Source organism: Ailuropoda melanoleuca, chromosome 15, assembly GCF_002007445.2.
Source record: "Ailuropoda melanoleuca isolate Jingjing chromosome 15, ASM200744v2, whole genome shotgun sequence".
Classification (NCBI taxonomy): Eukaryota; Metazoa; Chordata; class Mammalia; order Carnivora; family Ursidae; genus Ailuropoda; species Ailuropoda melanoleuca.
In genome coordinates this window covers 75,995,289-76,014,727 of record NC_048232.1, presented here as the reverse complement: position 1 = coordinate 76,014,727, position 19,439 = coordinate 75,995,289, and the positions used below count along the sequence as shown (strand labels likewise).

General features: G+C 39.4%; 1 protein-coding gene and 1 long non-coding RNA gene across 3 annotated transcripts in view; one reads left to right on the top strand and one right to left on the bottom strand.

The window, feature by feature from the left end:
* Window positions 1-31: 31 nt before the first annotated feature.
* TMEM263 (transmembrane protein 263) lies at window positions 32-16,374 on the bottom strand. Of its 2 annotated transcripts, none has more exons than XM_019808374.2 (3): window positions 15,988-16,374; window positions 6,825-6,888; window positions 32-2,956 (listed from the first exon to the last, which is right to left on the bottom strand). In XM_019808374.2, exons 2-3 carry the CDS (start codon window positions 6,883-6,885, stop codon window positions 2,670-2,672), a joined length of 348 nt encoding a protein of 115 aa, XP_019663933.1. In that variant the 5' UTR covers window positions 6,886-6,888; window positions 15,988-16,374; the 3' UTR covers window positions 32-2,669. The 2 variants fall into 2 exon arrangements, with proteins under 2 accessions (XP_019663933.1, XP_011233612.1); XM_011235310.3 differs by lacking the exon at window positions 15,988-16,374 and adding an exon at window positions 15,432-15,709.
* The window catches only part of LOC100463940, an 18,467-nt gene continuing 14,712 nt past the window's right edge, over window positions 15,685-19,439 (top strand). Inside the window, exon 1 of the long non-coding RNA XR_004620994.1 lies at window positions 15,685-16,042. This is a non-coding gene — a long non-coding RNA (uncharacterized LOC100463940). The remainder of the gene's footprint in view (window positions 16,043-19,439) is intronic.

Sequence of the window (19,439 nt, the reverse complement as noted above, 5' to 3'; positions counted from 1 at the left end):
CTATGTAACTAAAAATTTTAAGACTGCCCTGTTTTTCCTTTAAATTTCCTTTATTTCCTTAGATCTTTACGAAACATTTCATCTTTTGCAGATCATAGTGCTTTATTAACAGATTTATGTATTCTTTTCCCATTCCTTTAATACAAAAAAAACTTTATTCAATCACCAGTCTTCTTCATCTGACATTTCACTAAGTACAGGATTCATAATGTCAACATTATTAGATCAGTCATTCAAGTGGGTCACACAAGTTCATCCTTATTGTGCCAAATACCCACTCAAAAGATACACTGAATAACAGATGCCTCCAAGTGCAAGTAGCAACCTTAGTTTCCTGAAGTGAACCAGTACTGTTTCACGGTCAAACTGCTAGTCTACGCAAATAAACTGGAAAAGACTCAAGTGTACAGCTGTACGTATCATCAAATGGCAAGTTCATTGGAAGAACCCCTGTAACTAACCGTTTGTACACTTCTCTGCCATCCTTGCAAAAGCCTCTCCTGAATAAAGTTATAGTTCAGAATTTAAAACAAACTTGAGATAAAATGTACCAGGTGGCTTTTCTGTGGCAGAAATTACAACCATCTTTCCTCAAGGAATTTTAAAGACAAGGTTGAAAATAAATATGCAAGCACACAGTAAACTAAAGTCTGTGTTTAGAAATTCAGGTACAAAGCACAGCAGAGCCTATGACTATAGAAGATAAATTAGAAATATAAACTAGCAATGAAGCAATAATTTCTTTCAAATAGCAGGAAACAAGTTCTCCAATACCATTATTTAGATCACTGTTTAGTGTTCATCTATTAACTTTGGAGTTTCTTTTAAAAATCCCTTTTGCTGATTATGACATTTGACCAAATATACCTTAAATCATAGTGCATGAAATAAACAACTGTCTAATTTCTGATGAACTCAACAACTTTTCAGTTTTGTATATAGCAGTTCAAGAACCTTTGTAGGTTTGCTTAGAATCCCTACTGGTGTTTATGAAAGCTTTTAAAAGTTATGTTCTTATCCATTTGTTGTTCCACATTAATGTAACACTCTTAGTGGTTTAGAAACAAACATTTAAGCCTTGGGTGTTGGAGTGATCTGTTTTAAGTTCTCAAGGATGTATTCTGACTTATTTACTCCAGAGCATCACCTCCTTTCCTTCCCTCCCTCACATACACACACACACACACACACACACACACACACCCCCCATTCTGCAAAATGGGAGGCAAATTTCCAGACTTAAGTATAAAGAAAACTAAGATTTTTCAAGCTTGGATTATAACCCTTAGTTAAGAGGAATGCCAAATATATGTACCACTTTTAAAATTTTTATGAAACTGAATATGAAATAAAAAGATGAATTCCAGCTAGGTCATATTCTTTGAAAATGAATGAGATATGATGAGACCCGTTAAGACATGACACACTTACCATCCACAATCAAAAACTTCAATTCCCTGCTTGAGGTTGACTTGGAAATGGTATGTACAAAGTCCATGATTTCTTCAAAGGACTAAGATAACATATTAAAAGCCTATAAACCACTGACTGCACTTATATATATATTTTACATTCAAAACTAATCTATGGAGCCCATTTCATTCAATTTAAAAGTCAGCTCCCAAATATCTGTGGCTGCTTTTATTGTGTTTTTTAAAAAGAGTTACTGTTAACGTTGTAAGCCATCCTAAAGATAAAATTGGTGTGAAGATTTTTTATATCTTGGATGCTTTAGGTGATTCTTAAGTATTTAAAATTATTTGTTCCTCCTTAATATGAAACTTCCAAAATAGCTTATGACCGCAAAGAAATGTTCCTTAGGCACTGTGAGGTGTATTCAAGATGGAGCATGAAACCAGGCTGAAGCATAATGTTTGGCTGGTAACTACACTGACAGTTAACAAAACGCTAGCAAGCACTACCTTACCTGCCTAGAGCAAGAAATGCCTTTACCCCACTACTCCTGAGATTCTTAAGAGGGAAAACTAATTTCACAATTTTTAAAAGAATCCATATAGAGTTCTAAGAACTGCACATGTTTAGGGTATTAGAAAAGATGTTTCAGAAGGCATCAATGATTAAATTAATGTAATGCATATCTAACAAAAGATGGTTAACACTCAGTATCATAAAACCATTTATCTCTTTTAAATTTCTCTAATTCCTGCTACTCTTACCAGCTTAAATAAGAAAAGAATGCCTCTTGGCCTAATCAACTATGGTTATAAAAAAAAACTAAGACATCTGAAACTATCAGGCACATCAAAGGTACAGTTTATGTAGTCCAAGGTTCCCTTCTTAAGGGGCAAATGAGTTACCTGGCACATTATACATATGGAACTGTAAAGATAATCAACTAAATTCAACTTTCACATTTTTTAGTTAAACTGAAAGACTTATAGTAAATATCAAATATACCATATCTTCAGTTACAACTGAGTAAGTGTAACATTTTACCAGATAAAAAGCTGGAATTTAAGTATGAGAAACCTTCATACACTGTGCTAGTATTGGTCTCTTCTTTTTAGACAAAAGCCAGTCATCAATACTTTCAACACAGCAGTTTAGAAGATAAACATCCAAACAGGTGACTTGGTTGTAGTCCGTAATTTAGCAATTCAATGCCACTGGCATCATAATGCTGTGGAGAGCGAGTGTATCTCCATATTTTAGTCAGATTTGTCTTTCTTCTTTCCTGTTAAGGGCACTTTGTTTACAACAGCAGACCCAACAGCTGTAACACCTCCAGCCACAGCAGACACGCCCCCTTTCACCAACCCTATTCCCATGGAAGGCACAGTTGTAACAGCTGTTTTGGTCACCTCCAGACTCTTCCCACCAATCCAAGCCACACCACCAATGGTGGCACCAACAGCTCCCTTTGTAACACTGAAGATACCACCAGTCACGCGGGACAACATGCCTGGTTGCTGCTGTGGGTGATCTTTCATTGAACCTAATGACAGAAAATATGAAGACAGTCAAATATAAGTCTTTAAAGAGCAGTACAAGTCATTAAGTATCCTAAGACTTCCTAACAATCGGGGTTGTTTGGATGAGGTGAACCACATAAACACAAATCTGATCAAAATACTAAAAACCTCTTCCCTCAAAGCTATAGTTGTACATGTTTTAAAATATCTTGGTCCAATGCTAAGTCTTAGTATTTATGAGAAAAATGCTTTTGGGACTAGACAACTTTCATAAAATACAATCTAAATTTAAATGTTTCCTTGATTTACAGTTTTGTTGCTGTTAATAAAAACTTTATATCCTAAAAGGAGCATGAAAAAAATAAGAAGATAAATATATTTGGCCTTCATTTCCTTGACAGAATTCAATCATCACTGAAACAACCTTCTTCATTTAAAGCAGTGATTCTCAAGGTGTGGCCTGGGACTCCTGGGTAACCACAAGACCATTTCAGGGGCTCTGCAGGATAAAAATTATTTTCATGATAACACCAACATGTCATTTATCCTTTCACTTTTCTTTCACATTCATTCACAAGTCTACAGAATTTTCCAGAATCTAAATAATGTGCAATAAGACAAGTCCCTAAACACAGAAGCAGCTGTGAGAAACTAGCTGTCTTCTATTAACCCTAACATTAAAGAGATTTGCAAAAATTTAAAAACAACGTCACCCACCCTGTTCACATTTTTTTTCCCCTTTGGAAAATACCTGCTTTTCAAAAACTATGTTAATCACGTTAATATGTAATAGGTCTTCTGGGGTTTTTAATGAATAAAATATTTATCAGTTTTTATTACTTATATGGCATATATCAACAAAGACGCAAGCTATTTGGGGTCCTCAATTTTTAAAAGTAGAAAAGCCAAAAAGTTTGAAAACCACTAATTTAAATATACATAGGTGTCTGCTCTATTTGTATGTTACTAATGTATTTAAAGAGCTAATGCTATGTGAAAATAGGATAATTATTTATCTCTTAAAATCATGTTACTTACCTAAAATCATTTTTTGTAGTGTTGAGAAACTACAGCTATGCTTAGTACTTTCACTGCATCAGTAATTCTTACAGGAGAGAGTATGTGATTTAAACTGCTAGTCTGTGAAAACTCTTTTACTCCAGAAAAGGTAATATCAATATGAAAAATTCAGATTTATTTAAGTCATGAATTTGTTCTCTGGTTTGTTTCATTTTGAATAGAGTCATTCAAATTGGCATGTAACCTCAAACTCAGGCATAAAATAACAGGAAGATTTCATAAAAATTTGCTTGTATCAGCCTCAAACAAACACAGGTTTTTTCTCCTTTGTAATCTAATGATTTAGGGGGCACCTGGGTGGCGCAGTCATTAAGCGTCTGCCTTTGGCTCAGGGCGTGATCCCAGCGTTCTGGGATTGAGCCCCACATCAGGCTCCTCCACTGGGAGCCTGCTTCTTCCTCTTCCAACCCCCCTGCTTGTGTTCCCTCTCTCGCTGGCTGTCTCTCTGTCAAATAAATAAAATCTTTAAAAAAATTTAATGATTTAGGCAGCAACAACACATAAATGGTGTTTATATTTTTCTAAATTTTGTGGGAAAATACTTGGTCACTAAATAGTTCACTGAAAAGGTACAACTCACACAAAGAAAAGTAAATTCTTGGGTACGAAGGCCCCACTAGGACCACCAAAGCTACTAATTCCTAGCAGAATATATCAGAGAAGACAACATTGGGAAACTCATACTTGATAGAGAAAAAGTTCTGAAAATCGAGCTTTTCTAATACAGCACAAATTTACCTTGATAAAGATTTTCTTTTCATTGTTTAGAGGTTTTACATCATGTCACAAGTATGAAAATATCACTGACTCCTCAAAATAGCTCATAAAGACATAGCAATGGCTAAATTTATGAAAACCAAATTCTTAATTGAAGCTATTTGAGAAATAAGCATAGTTAATATAAATTTTTAAATAGGGGTGCCTGGGTGGCTCAGCTGATTAAGTGGCTCCCTTTGACTCGGGTCATGATTCCAGGGTCCTGGGATTGAGCCCCACATCACGCTCTCTGCTCAGCAGGGAGTCTGCTTCTTCCTTTGCAGCCCCCACCCCTGCATTCTTACACACGCACATGCACACTCTCTCTCTGAAATAAATAAAATTATTTGTTTTAAAGACTTTATTTATTTATTTGATAAGAGAGAAAGACAGCCAGCGAGAGATGGAACACAAACAGGGGGAGTGGGAGAAGAAGCTGCAGGCTCCCAGTGGAGAAGCCCGATGTGGGGCTCGATCCCAGGACCCTGGGATCACACCCTGAGCCGAAGGCAGACGCTTAACGACTGAGCCACCCAGGGGCCCCAATAAAATGATTTTTTAAAATAAAATTAAAGAGCTGAAATAAAAGGATACAGAATAGCAGCTGAATACGTTAATTATAAAATTACAAAAAGGATTACATAATTGGTAATTCTTTTGTAATCAAGGTCACTAACCCTAGAACAGGAAAAAATCCCAATTTGAGGATAAAACAGATACTGACTCATGCTGAATACCCTCATTAATATTACCCTGCTATGCCAAATTCGGTGCACACGCATTTAATCAAGACAATTTTTCTTAGTCAAAGCAGATAAACATTAATGCTGTTGATCTCTTTAATTACAGTGTGCTCATAATTACCACCATATAAGTTATCTGCTCTGCAGACTACTTCGGTTTAGCAGGTTGCCATATAAAGACATTACCAAGGCACTTTCTCTTCCTGGACAAGCATGCTCCTGAGCTGTCTTTATCTCTTTCCCGGCTTTATCCCTACAAAGTCCTTATTAACTTTCTCATTAAGCCCTAACTTTTTTTTTTTCAAAACTCTAGGGTTCTAGACCTAAAAAATAAGTCAAGAAAATAGCTGAACTAATAATTATCCAGGCTGTTCTTCCACCAAACTAAAACTAATCACCTAGTTACCACCATCTTCTTTTAGGCTTAAGTACAAACTTTTCATTGTGTTTTCGTAGCAATTTCATTTTTGTCTACCAACATAGGATATACAGGAAGAAAAGTCTGGACAGTGGGTAACTGGGAAGAAAATAAAATACCCAGAGTCACAACTTCCAGCTCTACCCTCTTCCCAGAGATACTAGTCTGTCTGCTACTCCAGTCTGGTCTGCTGGCCACTTCATCCCTTCTTCTTCACTTTGATTCTCTGTCTTAGCTATTATGACTGTCCTGTACAAACATGCAGTTGTCAAAGGAAATTACTATTTGGTTTAAGTTTAATAATGTTCTACACCAAAACCATAAACAGAATATGCCAATAGTCATTTTCCGTATATAGTCAAGACATTCACGTATGCAGTTAGTGTTTCCAAGGATTTTTGAAGTTTAGGTAAGAAAATGACTCATGATGTCACAACTTTCAAGCTAAAAGAGAATTTAAATTAAGCAGACCCTAAGACCATTAATATAGGAAGAAAAACTACCAATGATAAATAACAGTCTAATAATAAATCTCAAGTGCCTCTTGAATTGAGTTTTTGTATTCATGACATGAAAATTAAACACAGTCCATCCTTCCTCTGCACCCCACACCCATTCTTTACAGATGAAAGGATATTCTAACTTGTGAAATGGTCTCACTAAAAGAGTAGCAAAAGAATAGATCTTATGTAATAAAAACAGTTGCACAGTGTCCCCATTCACCACTATCTATGCTTTCTTGTTAGAAGCTAAAAATGTTTATCTTCAATTATTTTTGGAACATATTCACCCACAAGGTAAACAGATTGTTACTTTAAATTTAACTCAAACAATCAGAAGTTTAATCCAGTAGGATGTTTGTTTCCATTCTTAGTGTGTCAGATGCATACTTACCTTCTGGTGGTTCATCACTAAGGTATGATGGGAGTTCTTGATTTTTATCTGCCTGATTCATGATCTAAAAAACACATACACATTTTATTGTAACCTCAACCTGTGAGATGACCTCTTAGCACATGCTCAATTACGACTTAACTTTATTCAGGTAAACAACATTTTAAAACATTTGTGGCAAAACTACATCTTATTTCTCTCCCACTTTGTGGTGTTTAAGAATACTTTTAATTACACTACTGGACAATATAAATCTTATCTCAAACACCAACCAAAGAGTAAGAGGCATAGTATGAGCTTTCCTATCTTGTTACTACCGCTTACTAATTGAAAGAAAGCTGGAAAGTCAGTGAAAGGGCTGGCAGACAAAAATTTTAAGTGCTTCCTCCTACAGAGTATTGGATAACTTAACTGTAATTTATTTCACAACAGACTTAAGGAAAACCTATACTACATCTAAAAAATATGTTCTATCTGAAAGCTTTCTAAGAATCATGATATCCTTCTAGAAAGATGACACCACCAATCTGAATCATTAAGAGATGGACTTTGATTACTTTTTTATTGTTGTTTTTAGAGCTCTTACAAACACAGGGAGCAAAAGAACTCAAAATGTATGAAAACATACGTATGTGATTACCTCCTTAGTACAAATAGTAAAGGAACCTGAGAAATAAAATAAGCTACACTGGGATGAAAAAGAAACTTAAACTTTCTTTTCCCAATTTCCTTTACTACCTTAAAATATTTGCTTTTATATTCACTTGACTAAGAAAAGATTAAAACAAGTCAAGACTGGAATACTAGTACTCCAATACTACAACTTTTAGAATACTATTTAACAAATTTAAAACAAAACATGCAGAAATTCCTGACAGAATATGTGTATCCCTTTTCCTGATGAGAAACTACTGTGGAGCCACCTTCCTCCCCACTGAACTGTTAATTCCAAGAGGAGAGACTGTTTAGCTTGTTCACCACTGTGTTCCCAAGATCTGTATACCATACACATACAAATCCAAATCACCTGGCTGATCAACCAATCAATAGATGCTACCATCCCATGGACAGAAATGTAGAGAAATTATATACACACATACATCTTACATATGTTAACTGGACTTTAAAAAACAGGTGTGATGGGGGGGGCACCTGGACGGCTCAGTCTGTAGAGCATGTGACTCTTGATTTCAGGGTCATAAGTTCAAGCCCCACACTGGGCATAAAGCTTACTTAAAAAACAGTGTGGTAGCAACTGCATAGATTTCAAAACTGCCTTTCTGTATAAATCCCAAAAATCCCAACTAAAAGAATTACCTTTTTCCTAATTCAGAATCCCTTTAAAAACTTTTCTCATATATAACTTGTAATTTAAAAAAGAAAAAGACCACTATTTTAAAAGCTTAGAGATGCTTTATAAAGGATATATACAAGTTCATCTATATGATATGAATTGACTTTATCCTTCTACGGGTAGGCAAAGAGGAGCCATGACAGTAACATCATCAGATCTGTGCTTTAAGAAGCTAACTGAAGCAAGAACAGATGAAGAAGGCGGGGCGCGTGGGTGGCTCAGTCAGTTAGATGGCTGACTCTTGATTTCAGCTCAGGTCATGGTCTCGGGGGTCGTGGGATTGAGCCCTGAATTGGGCTCTGAGCTCAGTGCATCTGCTTGAGATTCTCTCCCTCTCCCACTGTCCCCTCCCCTCCCCCCACGGTTGTTCTCTCTTTCTAAAATTAAAAAAAAAAAAAACAGATGAAGGACAGAGAGATTAAAAACAGTAAGTGGCTACTTTGTGAGTTCGGTGAGATGGAACAACAGTTTAAACTCTGCCAGTTTTTCCTGTATAAATAAATGTTTGGGCAAAAACCTACAAGTCACTCTTGATATATATATATATATATATATATATAATGTACATATTGCATATTTATATATTATATATACTTATATGTTATATATAAATATTTGTAAGTATTTATATGTAAATATAAATACGTATGTTTACTTTGTGTCTTCACAATTAGAATGTAAGCTCCAGGAGAACAAGGCTTGGTTTTGTTCACTGCTCCATCCCCAGAGCCTTTTTCAATGCCAGATGCATGGTAGACAAATACCTGAATTTTTTGTATTAAGTAGAACAGAGCTTGGGTATTAATATGAGATAAAAAGAAAATATAGGAAGGAAAATTTCTAGTTTTTTGAGCAACTAAGTAGACCAAGATGATGAAGACAAGGGACAGGAGACAAGAAACCACTTCTGAGAAAAGATGGACTTTCTAAAATTTTTATTTTATTGTGGTAAGAATACTTAACATGAGACCTACCCTCTAAAACAGAAGTGTACAATACATTACTGTTAACTATACGTAGGATTAAAGGACTTGTTTTTGAACAGCTGGATCTTTAATGCTTTCAGGGCATCTGCAGGACATGTTCAGCAGGCAACTGGATTTAAGGGGTCTGAAACTCAGCATGAAGTCTGAGTTAGAGCTGAGGCCCCGAGAGTGGTTTGAAGTGATAGCTATGAAGAGAGAAGTATGAAGAGAGAAGGAGACTAATAGCCTTAATTGGACTGCTCATATTTAAGGGGTGAGTAAAAGAGAAGCCAGCAAAAACAAAGTACAAAATACATCTGAAAGTGTACAAATGAGTATAGCCTCATGGAAGGCAAGAGATGAATTTATAAGCTTCCTGGAGACACATAATGCAGACATTAAAATAATTTATGAAGATCAAATACTATGGGGGAGATGCTAATGTTACATTCAGAGAATATAAAAGGCATATATCAAATAATCCAATTCTTTTACATGTACATAAAAGACTGAAAGAAAGTATACCAATATGTTGACAAAGACTGCCACTAGGGAGTAGAAATATGTAGAGAGAGGAGACAGAGTGAGTGTGCTACAGAGAAAGAAATACCATCCCCCCTTTATATATAGATATACATATATAAATCTATATCTAACATCTATATTTTAATTTTCTACCATAAACATGTACTGCTTTTGTACCTAAAGAAAATTTTATATTTTTAAGTCTTAGAAATCAGTGATATTCATAAAGGGTATTTTCAAAGGTTATGCAGTTCATCTACCTAGTTTTTATCCTAGTTTTTTTTTAGGTTTTTACCCTCAAATCAAGGTGATCTAAAAAACAATATACTTAAATCACAAAATGCTGATTTGAAGAAAATGACATCACTGAGTTTAATTCCCGGTTATGTCCTTAGTAAGAAAACCCTGACAAAGAGCCTTATGCAGGCTGTTTACTACATTGTACTGCACTGTAAAGAAATTACCTACTACATTACTCGATACCTCTGATACAGAGCTCCACATAAGAAATTTCTTTAGTGGTATTCAGAAAAATTTTTGTTTCTGCAACAGATTTAGGATGTTCTTCTCTTTGAGATCTATATATGTTCCTATTTAACAGATACCTCAGAATGGTAAAAACAGAGCTACCCTACGACCCAGCAATTGCACTACTAGGTATTTACCCCAAAGATACAGATGTAGTGAAAAGAAGGGGCACATGCACCGCAATCTTCATAGCAGCAGTGTCCACAATAGCCAAACTGTGGAAGGAGCCGAGATGCCCTTCAACAGATGAATGGATAAAGATGTGGTTCATATATACAATGGAATATTATTCAGCCATCAGAAACGATGAGTACCCACCATTTGCATCGACATGGATGGAACTGGAGGGGATTATGCTAAGTGAAGTAAGTCAAGCAGAGAAAGACAATTATCATAGGGTTTCACTCATTATGTGGAACATAAACAATAGCATGGAGGACCATAGGGGAGGGAGGGAAATCTGAAGGGGGAGAAATCAGAGAGGGAGACGAACCATGAGAGGCTATGGACCCTGGGAAACAAACTGAGGGTTTCAGAGGGGAGGGGGTACGGGAATGGGGTAACAGCATGATGGGTACTAAGGAGGGCACGTGCTGTGATGAGCACTGGGTGTTACTCTCAAGTAACGAATCCCTGAACACTACGTGGAAAACTAAGGATGTACTTACAGAGCAGCTACCTGAACATAATAAAAAAAATAAAGTCTTATGCAGAGCAGTGCCCGAAAAATAAATAAATAAATGATTACATTAATTAATTCATTCCCTTTGGCTTCCAGGAAGCTTGCAGGTAAAATCCCAACTTAACTGGGCACGTTCCTGTGGCCTCCCTACGTGTCCCATTTTCCCCCAACTCCACACCTCAAGACCCCCACTCTTACTGCTGTTCTCCCTGGTTAGTTTGCAATTTGAGTACTTTACTTATATTCTTACCATTTTGTTAGTATATGTTTTTGTTGTAAGCTGACACATTATTTGTGAAGTGAGAAAAAATTACCATCTGTATCTACATTAATATTAAGTGTCACAAGAAAAGATACATACCAATATACGGTCCAAATTTTTGGTTATAAAAAAAAGGATACTTTAAGCTAAAATTGTGCTTTTCAAATATTCTTATTTAAGAGTAAGCAGTAGTATGCCAGCGGCTTCAAGAATCACAGGAGAGATACGATGCGTGCATTTTACTACACAGTAATTTAAAATACCTTTTAAGTTTATACGCTAATTAAAAAGATAACTGAAAAGTACTTGGGAATTTTTAGGATAACCAGACTCTCAAGAAATTTCATTCTTGTTTGGAACTTCTTCAGGATATACTCTCAGATTTACCAGCTCTCTCTTCCCAGCCCACAACACTCCCACCCCCATCCACCATGAATTTATTCTACTCTTCAGTTATGTGTAGTTTTGGTAGAAGAGTGTGAAATGTAGGAATCTAGATACTGTTATACAGAAATACCCACAGATACATTTAATATTGTTAGTGACAGTTACCAACAGGATTATCAATAAACAGTAAAATAGAAAATGTGGGTATTAAGGAGGGCACAGATTGCACGGTGCACTGGGTGTTACATGCAAGTAATGAATCATGGAACATTACATCAAAAACTTGGGATGTACTGTATGGGGACTAACACAACATAATAAAAAATTATTAAAGAAAAGAAAAGAAAAAAGAAAAATCTGGAGGTCTGCCTGGCTACCAAGAACAGAGGAACTTGGTAGTAGAGGGCTTTGAAGTCCTAAGAGGCCACAGGCATTGATTTTTTGTTTTGTACACATATTTTTTTTTAACATCTGACTTTCTTGTACATCATTGGTGTTAACAGCAAGCACACAGTATTAAAGTTCCTCTTAGAACTCTTAGGATAATAAAAATTGTGTAAAAGCTGCAAATATTTGGAATGTTGTTGTTTTCTAAATTCCTAATTTGGTCATAAGGCATTGAATACCTTGTAAAAAGTATTTCTGCTAAATCCTTAACTCTCTGTAATGCTACCTGTACTTTTTACTCACATAAATCATTCCCAACCCCTACACACATATATGTGCCAAACTTTTAGTGATATTACCTCTTTACGGATACTACCACTTTATCACTAAGGAGAACTATTTTTTATATTACCATCCTGTTCATTATCATCATTACAGGGGTTTTGTTTCTCTTAAATTGGGAATTCTGAACACATACTCCTAATCTCTTAAAACTGGTAAAGACAAATAATCTGCTTGTAAAATTTAAAAGTACACACATGGAGACAAGTAACAACTAACAGGAAAAGTGTCAAAATGACCATTTAAATGTTATCCTTAAACAAAATTATTGAATGCTACGCAAACCATCTGCCCTAAACTCACTGAATTATTAGTTCAATATATACTTGGGTCCCTACTACGTGGCAGGCACCGTGTCAGGCGCTGAGATTTCAGCATGATTCAGCACACAGGACTTCTCTAAACCAGTTTACCCAAAGGGGACACGCTTTCTTGGCACTTATCAATTTATCTCATGCAAAACCCAAAAAATTATCTGCTCTCTAGGAACTCATAATACACACAAGTTTCTATTTAAAAAGTACCTTCCTAAGGAAGGCAATAAAAACAGAAAACAGCCTTTAGATCAGGACAAATAACTGAACTTACTCTATGGACATAAATCAGGTTCACCACTTGGTCCTAAAGTGAACAAATTTAGAGTACCAACTAAAACTGGTTATAAGTGTATTTTTTAAAGAAATTGTGAAATGTGGAAGACTTCTTTGCTGTAGACTACAATTCACCAGTAGTTCCTTTAGGCATTTTAGGCCAAGGAGAAATAATTCTTGTCGAATACAATAGTATCATAGATATAGCAGCTGGCAAATATATTGAGCAAGGATTAAGAACAACACTATTCCCTAGAGGATAATTTCTTCCAATAATAGAAATAAGTAAACAAATGCCTCTTAGGAACTTTTTTTTTTTTTTTTTTAAGGAAAACAGATGAATCAGTGTTGTTTGTGGATATCTACAACATTTGATACATTAAGTTTTCATTAATGGTGAAAACAAAGTTTGAAAATAGTACACAAATTTGCCTATGGCTAAACACCCCTTTGTGTACCAAAGAAAGTTAAATAGCACTAACACATTATATGAAACCTAACTACAAAATACAGTACGCAACAGTTTCCCTTCAAAGCCATTTCAAGAACCTGTTATTAAACAGTAAGTGCCAATTTCCTATAAAAAAAAAGAATTGATTTAGCTAAATTCTTCTATACATTCTATATATAGGAACTTTGCCACATCCTCACTCCCATTTTAGCTTCCTTGCCAAATAATTACAAGGACTTTCAAAAATACATTTATACAGAACTTACACACACACACCAATAAGCAGTGTATATTAAAACACCAGCTGACTGTGTTTAGGCTTCTCTAGTTAACCAACTACCCTGAACAGGCTGCTTTTAAACACGGCCCCCGCCCGTTAAATCAACAGAACACAAGCTACAAGAAATGCATTGAACCTGGCAGGGAAGAAAAAGTAATCTGTCAGTAAAACTTTTAAGTGACCACCTTAGTGACAGTCTAACAACTGACAGTATCAAAATAGTAATTTTTTAAGTGTTGCCTTTAAATGAAACATTAAGCAGAATTACAATAAGCTATCAAACCAGATAACCAGTACACCAGTAATCTTCACTAAATTATACCTCATTAGTTCAACAGATGATTTGTGTTCCTACCATGTCAGACACTGTATTAGGCACTGAGGTTACTACTACAACAAGCATGTGAAGGCCCTACTCTGAAGGTGTTTATATGTAATCCAATGAGATATCTTCAGGAAGTAGCAAAAACAGCAAGTACGCAATGACTGAAACAAAGACAGGTAAAGATTTTCCTGAAGTTAAATACATGCACACACACACAAACTTTCCTGTCTATCCTCAAACTTTTCTAATGATATTCTCTATATATGGACACATTTTTATTGAACTTGGTTTCTGGTACATCTGTCATAGCACAGACTACAGAAATGAAAGTGGGGGGGGGAGTCAAAACTGAGTGCATAGAGGTTTATTAAAATTACTTCCCTATTTCTTTGAAAAAGCAGGCATAGCCACATACACACAAACATAGACCTGTTGATGTGGTATCAATATTCCTGGGAGCCCTTTAGAGAACTCACACCAGGGCATGTTCTAAAGGTTAAACAATCGCATACAGCAAATAATCACGGATAGCAAATAAAGTATTTTCATTTGGAATTAGCATAAGTGTTCACAAGGGCCTAACAAAATAAGAACTCTCCTCTTTAGGTGTTTCTAAACCTTTCCCAGCGGCCCCTTCTCCCCCCACTGATCTCTTTAGTCATAAGCAAGTCTTTTTCTTTTTTTCTTTAGCAGAGGGAGTGACGTGGCAGGAGAGGCAGAATATGACCCTGGAGAAGCCGTGACTAGGGCTAAGCCCAGCACCTCCTCCCTCTGCTCCACGTTGTACACCCAGCGCACCCCCACTCCCACAGGGTTCCAGAATTTCTATGTCTTCCCATATGGAAAAGGCGATCTATTTAGGTGGGGATCTGACTGGAAGTGGGAGCTTGGGGACCAGTCTCGAAGCTGCGTGTGCAGAGCAGGCACGGTTTTTATTTAGACTCGGGAGGCAATGATGGCACCGACGGGTGCTCCAGCGGTCCCCAGTCACCCCTAGCGCCGTCAGCGCCTCTCTCCATTCCACACTTCAGCTTTAGGTTAGGCGTGAGAGTAGAATCTTTCCGTGGAAAGAGCACTGGGGACCGAGGCTTGAGTGCCTGAACGCAAGAGAGCGGTTTATCAACAGGTCGGGAGTTAGTGTGGTGGGGAAGCCCAGCACAACCCACCCCACCCCCGCCGCATCCCTCTCCTCTCCCAAGCTGCTGACGCCCTCCCACCCCCATTCCCCCAGCCTGACACCCAAGGAGCTAAGAAGTGAAGCCGAGGCTTCCAAGGAGAGTCCGCAATCACAAACCACCGCTGGGGAGTCGGGGACACATAAAGAATAACCACCCCGCCAGCGAACCTCCGTCCGCCCCCAACATCGTCCCGCCCCTCCCCCTTTCCCGCTCAGTCCCCCCAAAAGGCTCCGCTTGGGGAAGCCAGGCCCGGGGGTGATGAGGTGCAGGAGAGCTAACGGAAGAAGGCGACAGAGAGGAGGACAGGAAGCCGGGACGGCGCCCCCCGCCCTCCCAGCCCTACTTACTCACCTCCGGGGTCGAGGGTCGGCGCCTGGAGCCGGGGCTGGGCGGAAGGACCGGGCAGCGCCGAGGAGGACTGCGGAGGCCTGAGCAACTGGCACAGCCCCGGGCAGCTGCGGGTTCGGGAAGCGCCTCCTCAAGCTTTGGAGCCAGTAGACTCGGTTGGCGACGGCGGCAGCAGCGGCCTCTTGCTGCGGACGTGGCGCCGGACGCGACCCGCCCCCTCCGCCGCCTCCTCAGCTCCCGCCTCCTCCAGTGGCTCCGGCTCCGACGCGCACGCGCACCCCAGGCCCCTCCCGTGCCCACCCGGCACACGCCCACCCGTTTCTCGAACTGCCCTGCCCTCCCAGCAGTCCCCAGCTGGTCGCCTCCGAACGTGCGCACGCGCGGCGCTCACCCCGTTCTGCTCCCGCCCCTTGGCCCCCTGGGTGCCTCCGCGGGAACCCCTGGCCCGCCTGCGCGCGCGCCTTGTCCTGGGGCCTCCCGCCCCCTTTCCCCCGCCGCCCAATCAGATCGGGCGAGGGGCGCGGAGCCCCGGCAACGCGCTGGCGGCAGCGGCCCTCACCGTTCAAGCACTCTCCCGGCGGCTTCGCGAAGCTTTCGTTACGCCGCGAGTAACGGTCGGTCGGAATTCAGAACGTTTGCCCTAGGGACGGTGGGATGGTGGCCAATTTTTCGGGCTCGCTCTTAGCCCCTGGGCTTCAATCTTCTTCCTTTTCCTGCTTCCCCTCACGAGGCTGATGAGCAGGGCCTTCTGTCGCCCTTCGCTGTGGGGCTCTCGACGCGCCCTTACTGCCCGGGTGACAGAGGTGGCGACAGGGACGTTGTGGTCGTTATTATAAAGCTGCCCTGCCCCCTGAATTGGCAGTAAGAACCGCGCAGTTGGTGCTGGTCGCCCTGCTTCCTGCAGTGCCGAGGGCTCGCCAGGCTCTCGAAGAGGAGAGTGGGTGTTTGGTAGTGGAAAGAGAAGTGAGTCGGAAGTTAGAAACCTGGCGTGGCGCCCCTCCCTCGCCACCTGCTGACTAGCAGGGTGCCTCTTCTCGCCTCCCCGCCGCGGCAGAAGCTCTGCCTGCCGTTCTAGAAGGTGTGGAGAAGCGTGTGGCGCTGAGATGACGCTGTCTGCACCTGAGCTCTGTGCGATGGAAGGCGTCTTACTCTTAACTGCAGGTGTTGTGGGGACGGAAGGAGAGGAGAGGCTCGGAGGCCGCTCAACTAGGTCAATGGGACCCATTCACCTTTCTCCGCCCCTCCTTCTGCAGCTTAACGTGAAGAGGGCAGGAAGTCCATCACAGGTTTTTTGAGAGTATCAAGAGATGGTGGGTGTGAAAGGGCTTTCCAAAATGTGAATTCCTATACAAGTCTGAGATCTTCCTTCACAATCCAGTCAGCAAGACAAAACACACGCGAAGCAACCAGTCAGTAACCTCACAAAATGTTTTTTCCCCCCCGAAAGCAAAATAATCAGGGTGATGCAACCGAATAGTAACTGTTGACCAGGCTCAGAAAAAGACACTCTAACCAAGGAGAACATCCTGGAAGAAGCTAACTTTGACCCAGGTCATAAATGTAGTGGACTAAATACAATTTATGGTTTCAGTCTGGTCATTGATTTATCAAAGCAGCAAATCAAATCCACTTAGACTGTTGATCTAAGACTATCAGGATATTTTAGTTTTCCAGAACTTAAAGGGGGAAATTAACAAATATTGTCACTTTAAAATACAGTTTGGTTGGGTGTGCCTGGGTGGCTCCGTCAGTTAAGCGTGGGACTCTTGATTTCCATTCAGGTCATGATTCCATGATCCAGCCACCTCTGGCTCTGTCCTGGGCATGGAGCCTGCCTAGAATTCTGTCTCGCTCTGTCCCTCCTCCCCTCTCTCTCTCTAAAAAAAAAAATTACAAAAATAAAATAGGTAAAATATGATTTGGATGATTAGCAGGCTCTGAGGATTGTGGTGTTTACCCAAAATGTGAAGAGTTGGGTACTTACTCTATTTTCTTATTATCATAGAAACCTCTGTCCTTAATATGTAACTTTTCCAGGGTGAATACTAGGCAGAATTATAAAGTGGACAATTAATACTGTTCTTCCCTTGCACTTCTCTCTACAAGAGAATTTAATCAGTGTTAAAGTATAAATGATTAATAAAACTGAGGCAGTTCCTGGGAGATTGGACATTTTTACAGTTATTAAAATTGTAACCCATAGCAGTGGTTAAAAACCACCACATAAACCAACCAAGGTGGGGGGAAGCTCTTTGGGAGGTTGTGAGTTCACCAGAACCTTATAAAACTGCCAGTATATATAGGTAGGCATGTATTCCTTATAAGGCTGACATCATCGTTTCTTACTACCTCAGCTTTCAAACTTGTAAAAGTGAATGGCACCACTTCGTGCCCACCCACCCCTAGATCTAAAATGAAAATGTTATGAGCATGATGAAATGGCTTCTACAGAAGGATGCTATCTTGATTTGGGGTACCTTGGTGCAGCAGAAGGAGCCTCAAGGAAGTCAGGCCCTCTTCATTGTATACACTGAGTCCACACAGGTCTTGATTCCTGTTCTGTGAAATCTCATTCTCAGATTATTAAAATGAAGCCATTTCTAGATGTTATTTTGAAAGATTGTATAATGTTTTAAAATGATGGGTCCATGGAGCCTTCAGTCAATAATTTTCTTTTAATGGTATAAATTCTAAGCGCAGCCTATATTAATTATCCAGTCTCTTAAATTGCTTAGTTTTCCTCTAGTTGGTTACACACAGAGAGCCTTCTCCATTATTGAAAAACTAGAAATTAGATGCGCTATTGCATGCTTAACAAGATAGGACATTCAAAAAGTAAGGGCCAGAAAGAAGCAAGCTGTACATCAGAAACATGAAAGCAAGAAATTATTTATAGGCATTGAATTTGAAAGTGATTCCAATCCAACTTTCTATCCATCACATGAATCTACCTCCTAGCATAGACACAATAATAGTTTTCATTGTTGAGTTGTTGACCACTCTTCTCAGTGTTTCTGTGTGAATTCATTTAAATGACAAATCACTTGGTATAAAGTCCACATACTTTCCTGCGTTCCATCATGTTTTTATGAATGTATTGCATTATCCTGGCATTTTGAAGTGAGCTGGACAGTTAACAGCTTTATATAGATTATCACCCAGTGTAAATTACTTTGCTTTTCTATTCTTACTTTCTTACTGTTCTTTGACTTTCCTGGCACAGTTACCTGACTATTCTTGGTTTTCCTTTCTGCGCCCCAATAGCTTTCTTAACCTTTTCTGTGATAGAATCATGGTTTATTTGACACAAGTCTTTTAAAGATTTTGTTTATTTGTCAGAGAGAGGACACAAGCAGGGGGAGCGGTAGGCAGAGAGAGAAGCCTGCTCCCTGCTGAGCAAGGAGCCCGACTCGGGACTCGGTCCCAGGACCCTGGGATCATGACCTGAGCTGAAGGCAGACACTTAACTGACTAAACCACCCAGGTGCCCCTTGACACAAGTTTTTAGCACATATCTCATTCCTCCCAATAATCCAATGAGGCAAGTACTGTTATCCCCATATTCATATGAGGCATAGAGAAGTTAGATAATTTATCCAAGGACCCACAGCCAGTAAAGAGCAGATCCTGGAATCAAACATGTTTTTTTCTCACTCTACGGCCTAAGTTCTCAACCACTATATTCTGAGAGAAAAAAGCAGTCCCTGACATCAAAAGGCTGACCTGGTGCTATCAGCCAGGTCTTGGTGTTGCTAGGAGCTGGCCTGGTGATTAGCTAGGCCTTGATGTCTCCTTTGGAACATAAACAGTTTCAGAGAACATCAACATCAGAAAAGGCCACTGCATGATCGTGATGGATCAGGACAAAAATAAGACTACTCCATAACCATGTCTGAACATAGACAGAAACATGAACCTATCCAAGCCACCAAATGGAATATCTAAACTGAAAATATCAAATAATGGGAGTGACTGTTATCTCTTTGCCAATTACAGCTTTAGTCTCATGCT

Coding starts and splice junctions, on each gene's coding strand:
- TMEM263 (XM_019808374.2), bottom strand. CDS start 6,885: ATGAATCAGGCAGATAAAAATCAAGAACTCCCATCATACCTTAGTGAT. Junction 2,957..6,824: donor TAGTGATGAACCACCAGAAG/GTAAGTATGCAT, acceptor TTCTGTCATTAG/GTTCAATGAAAGATCACCCA.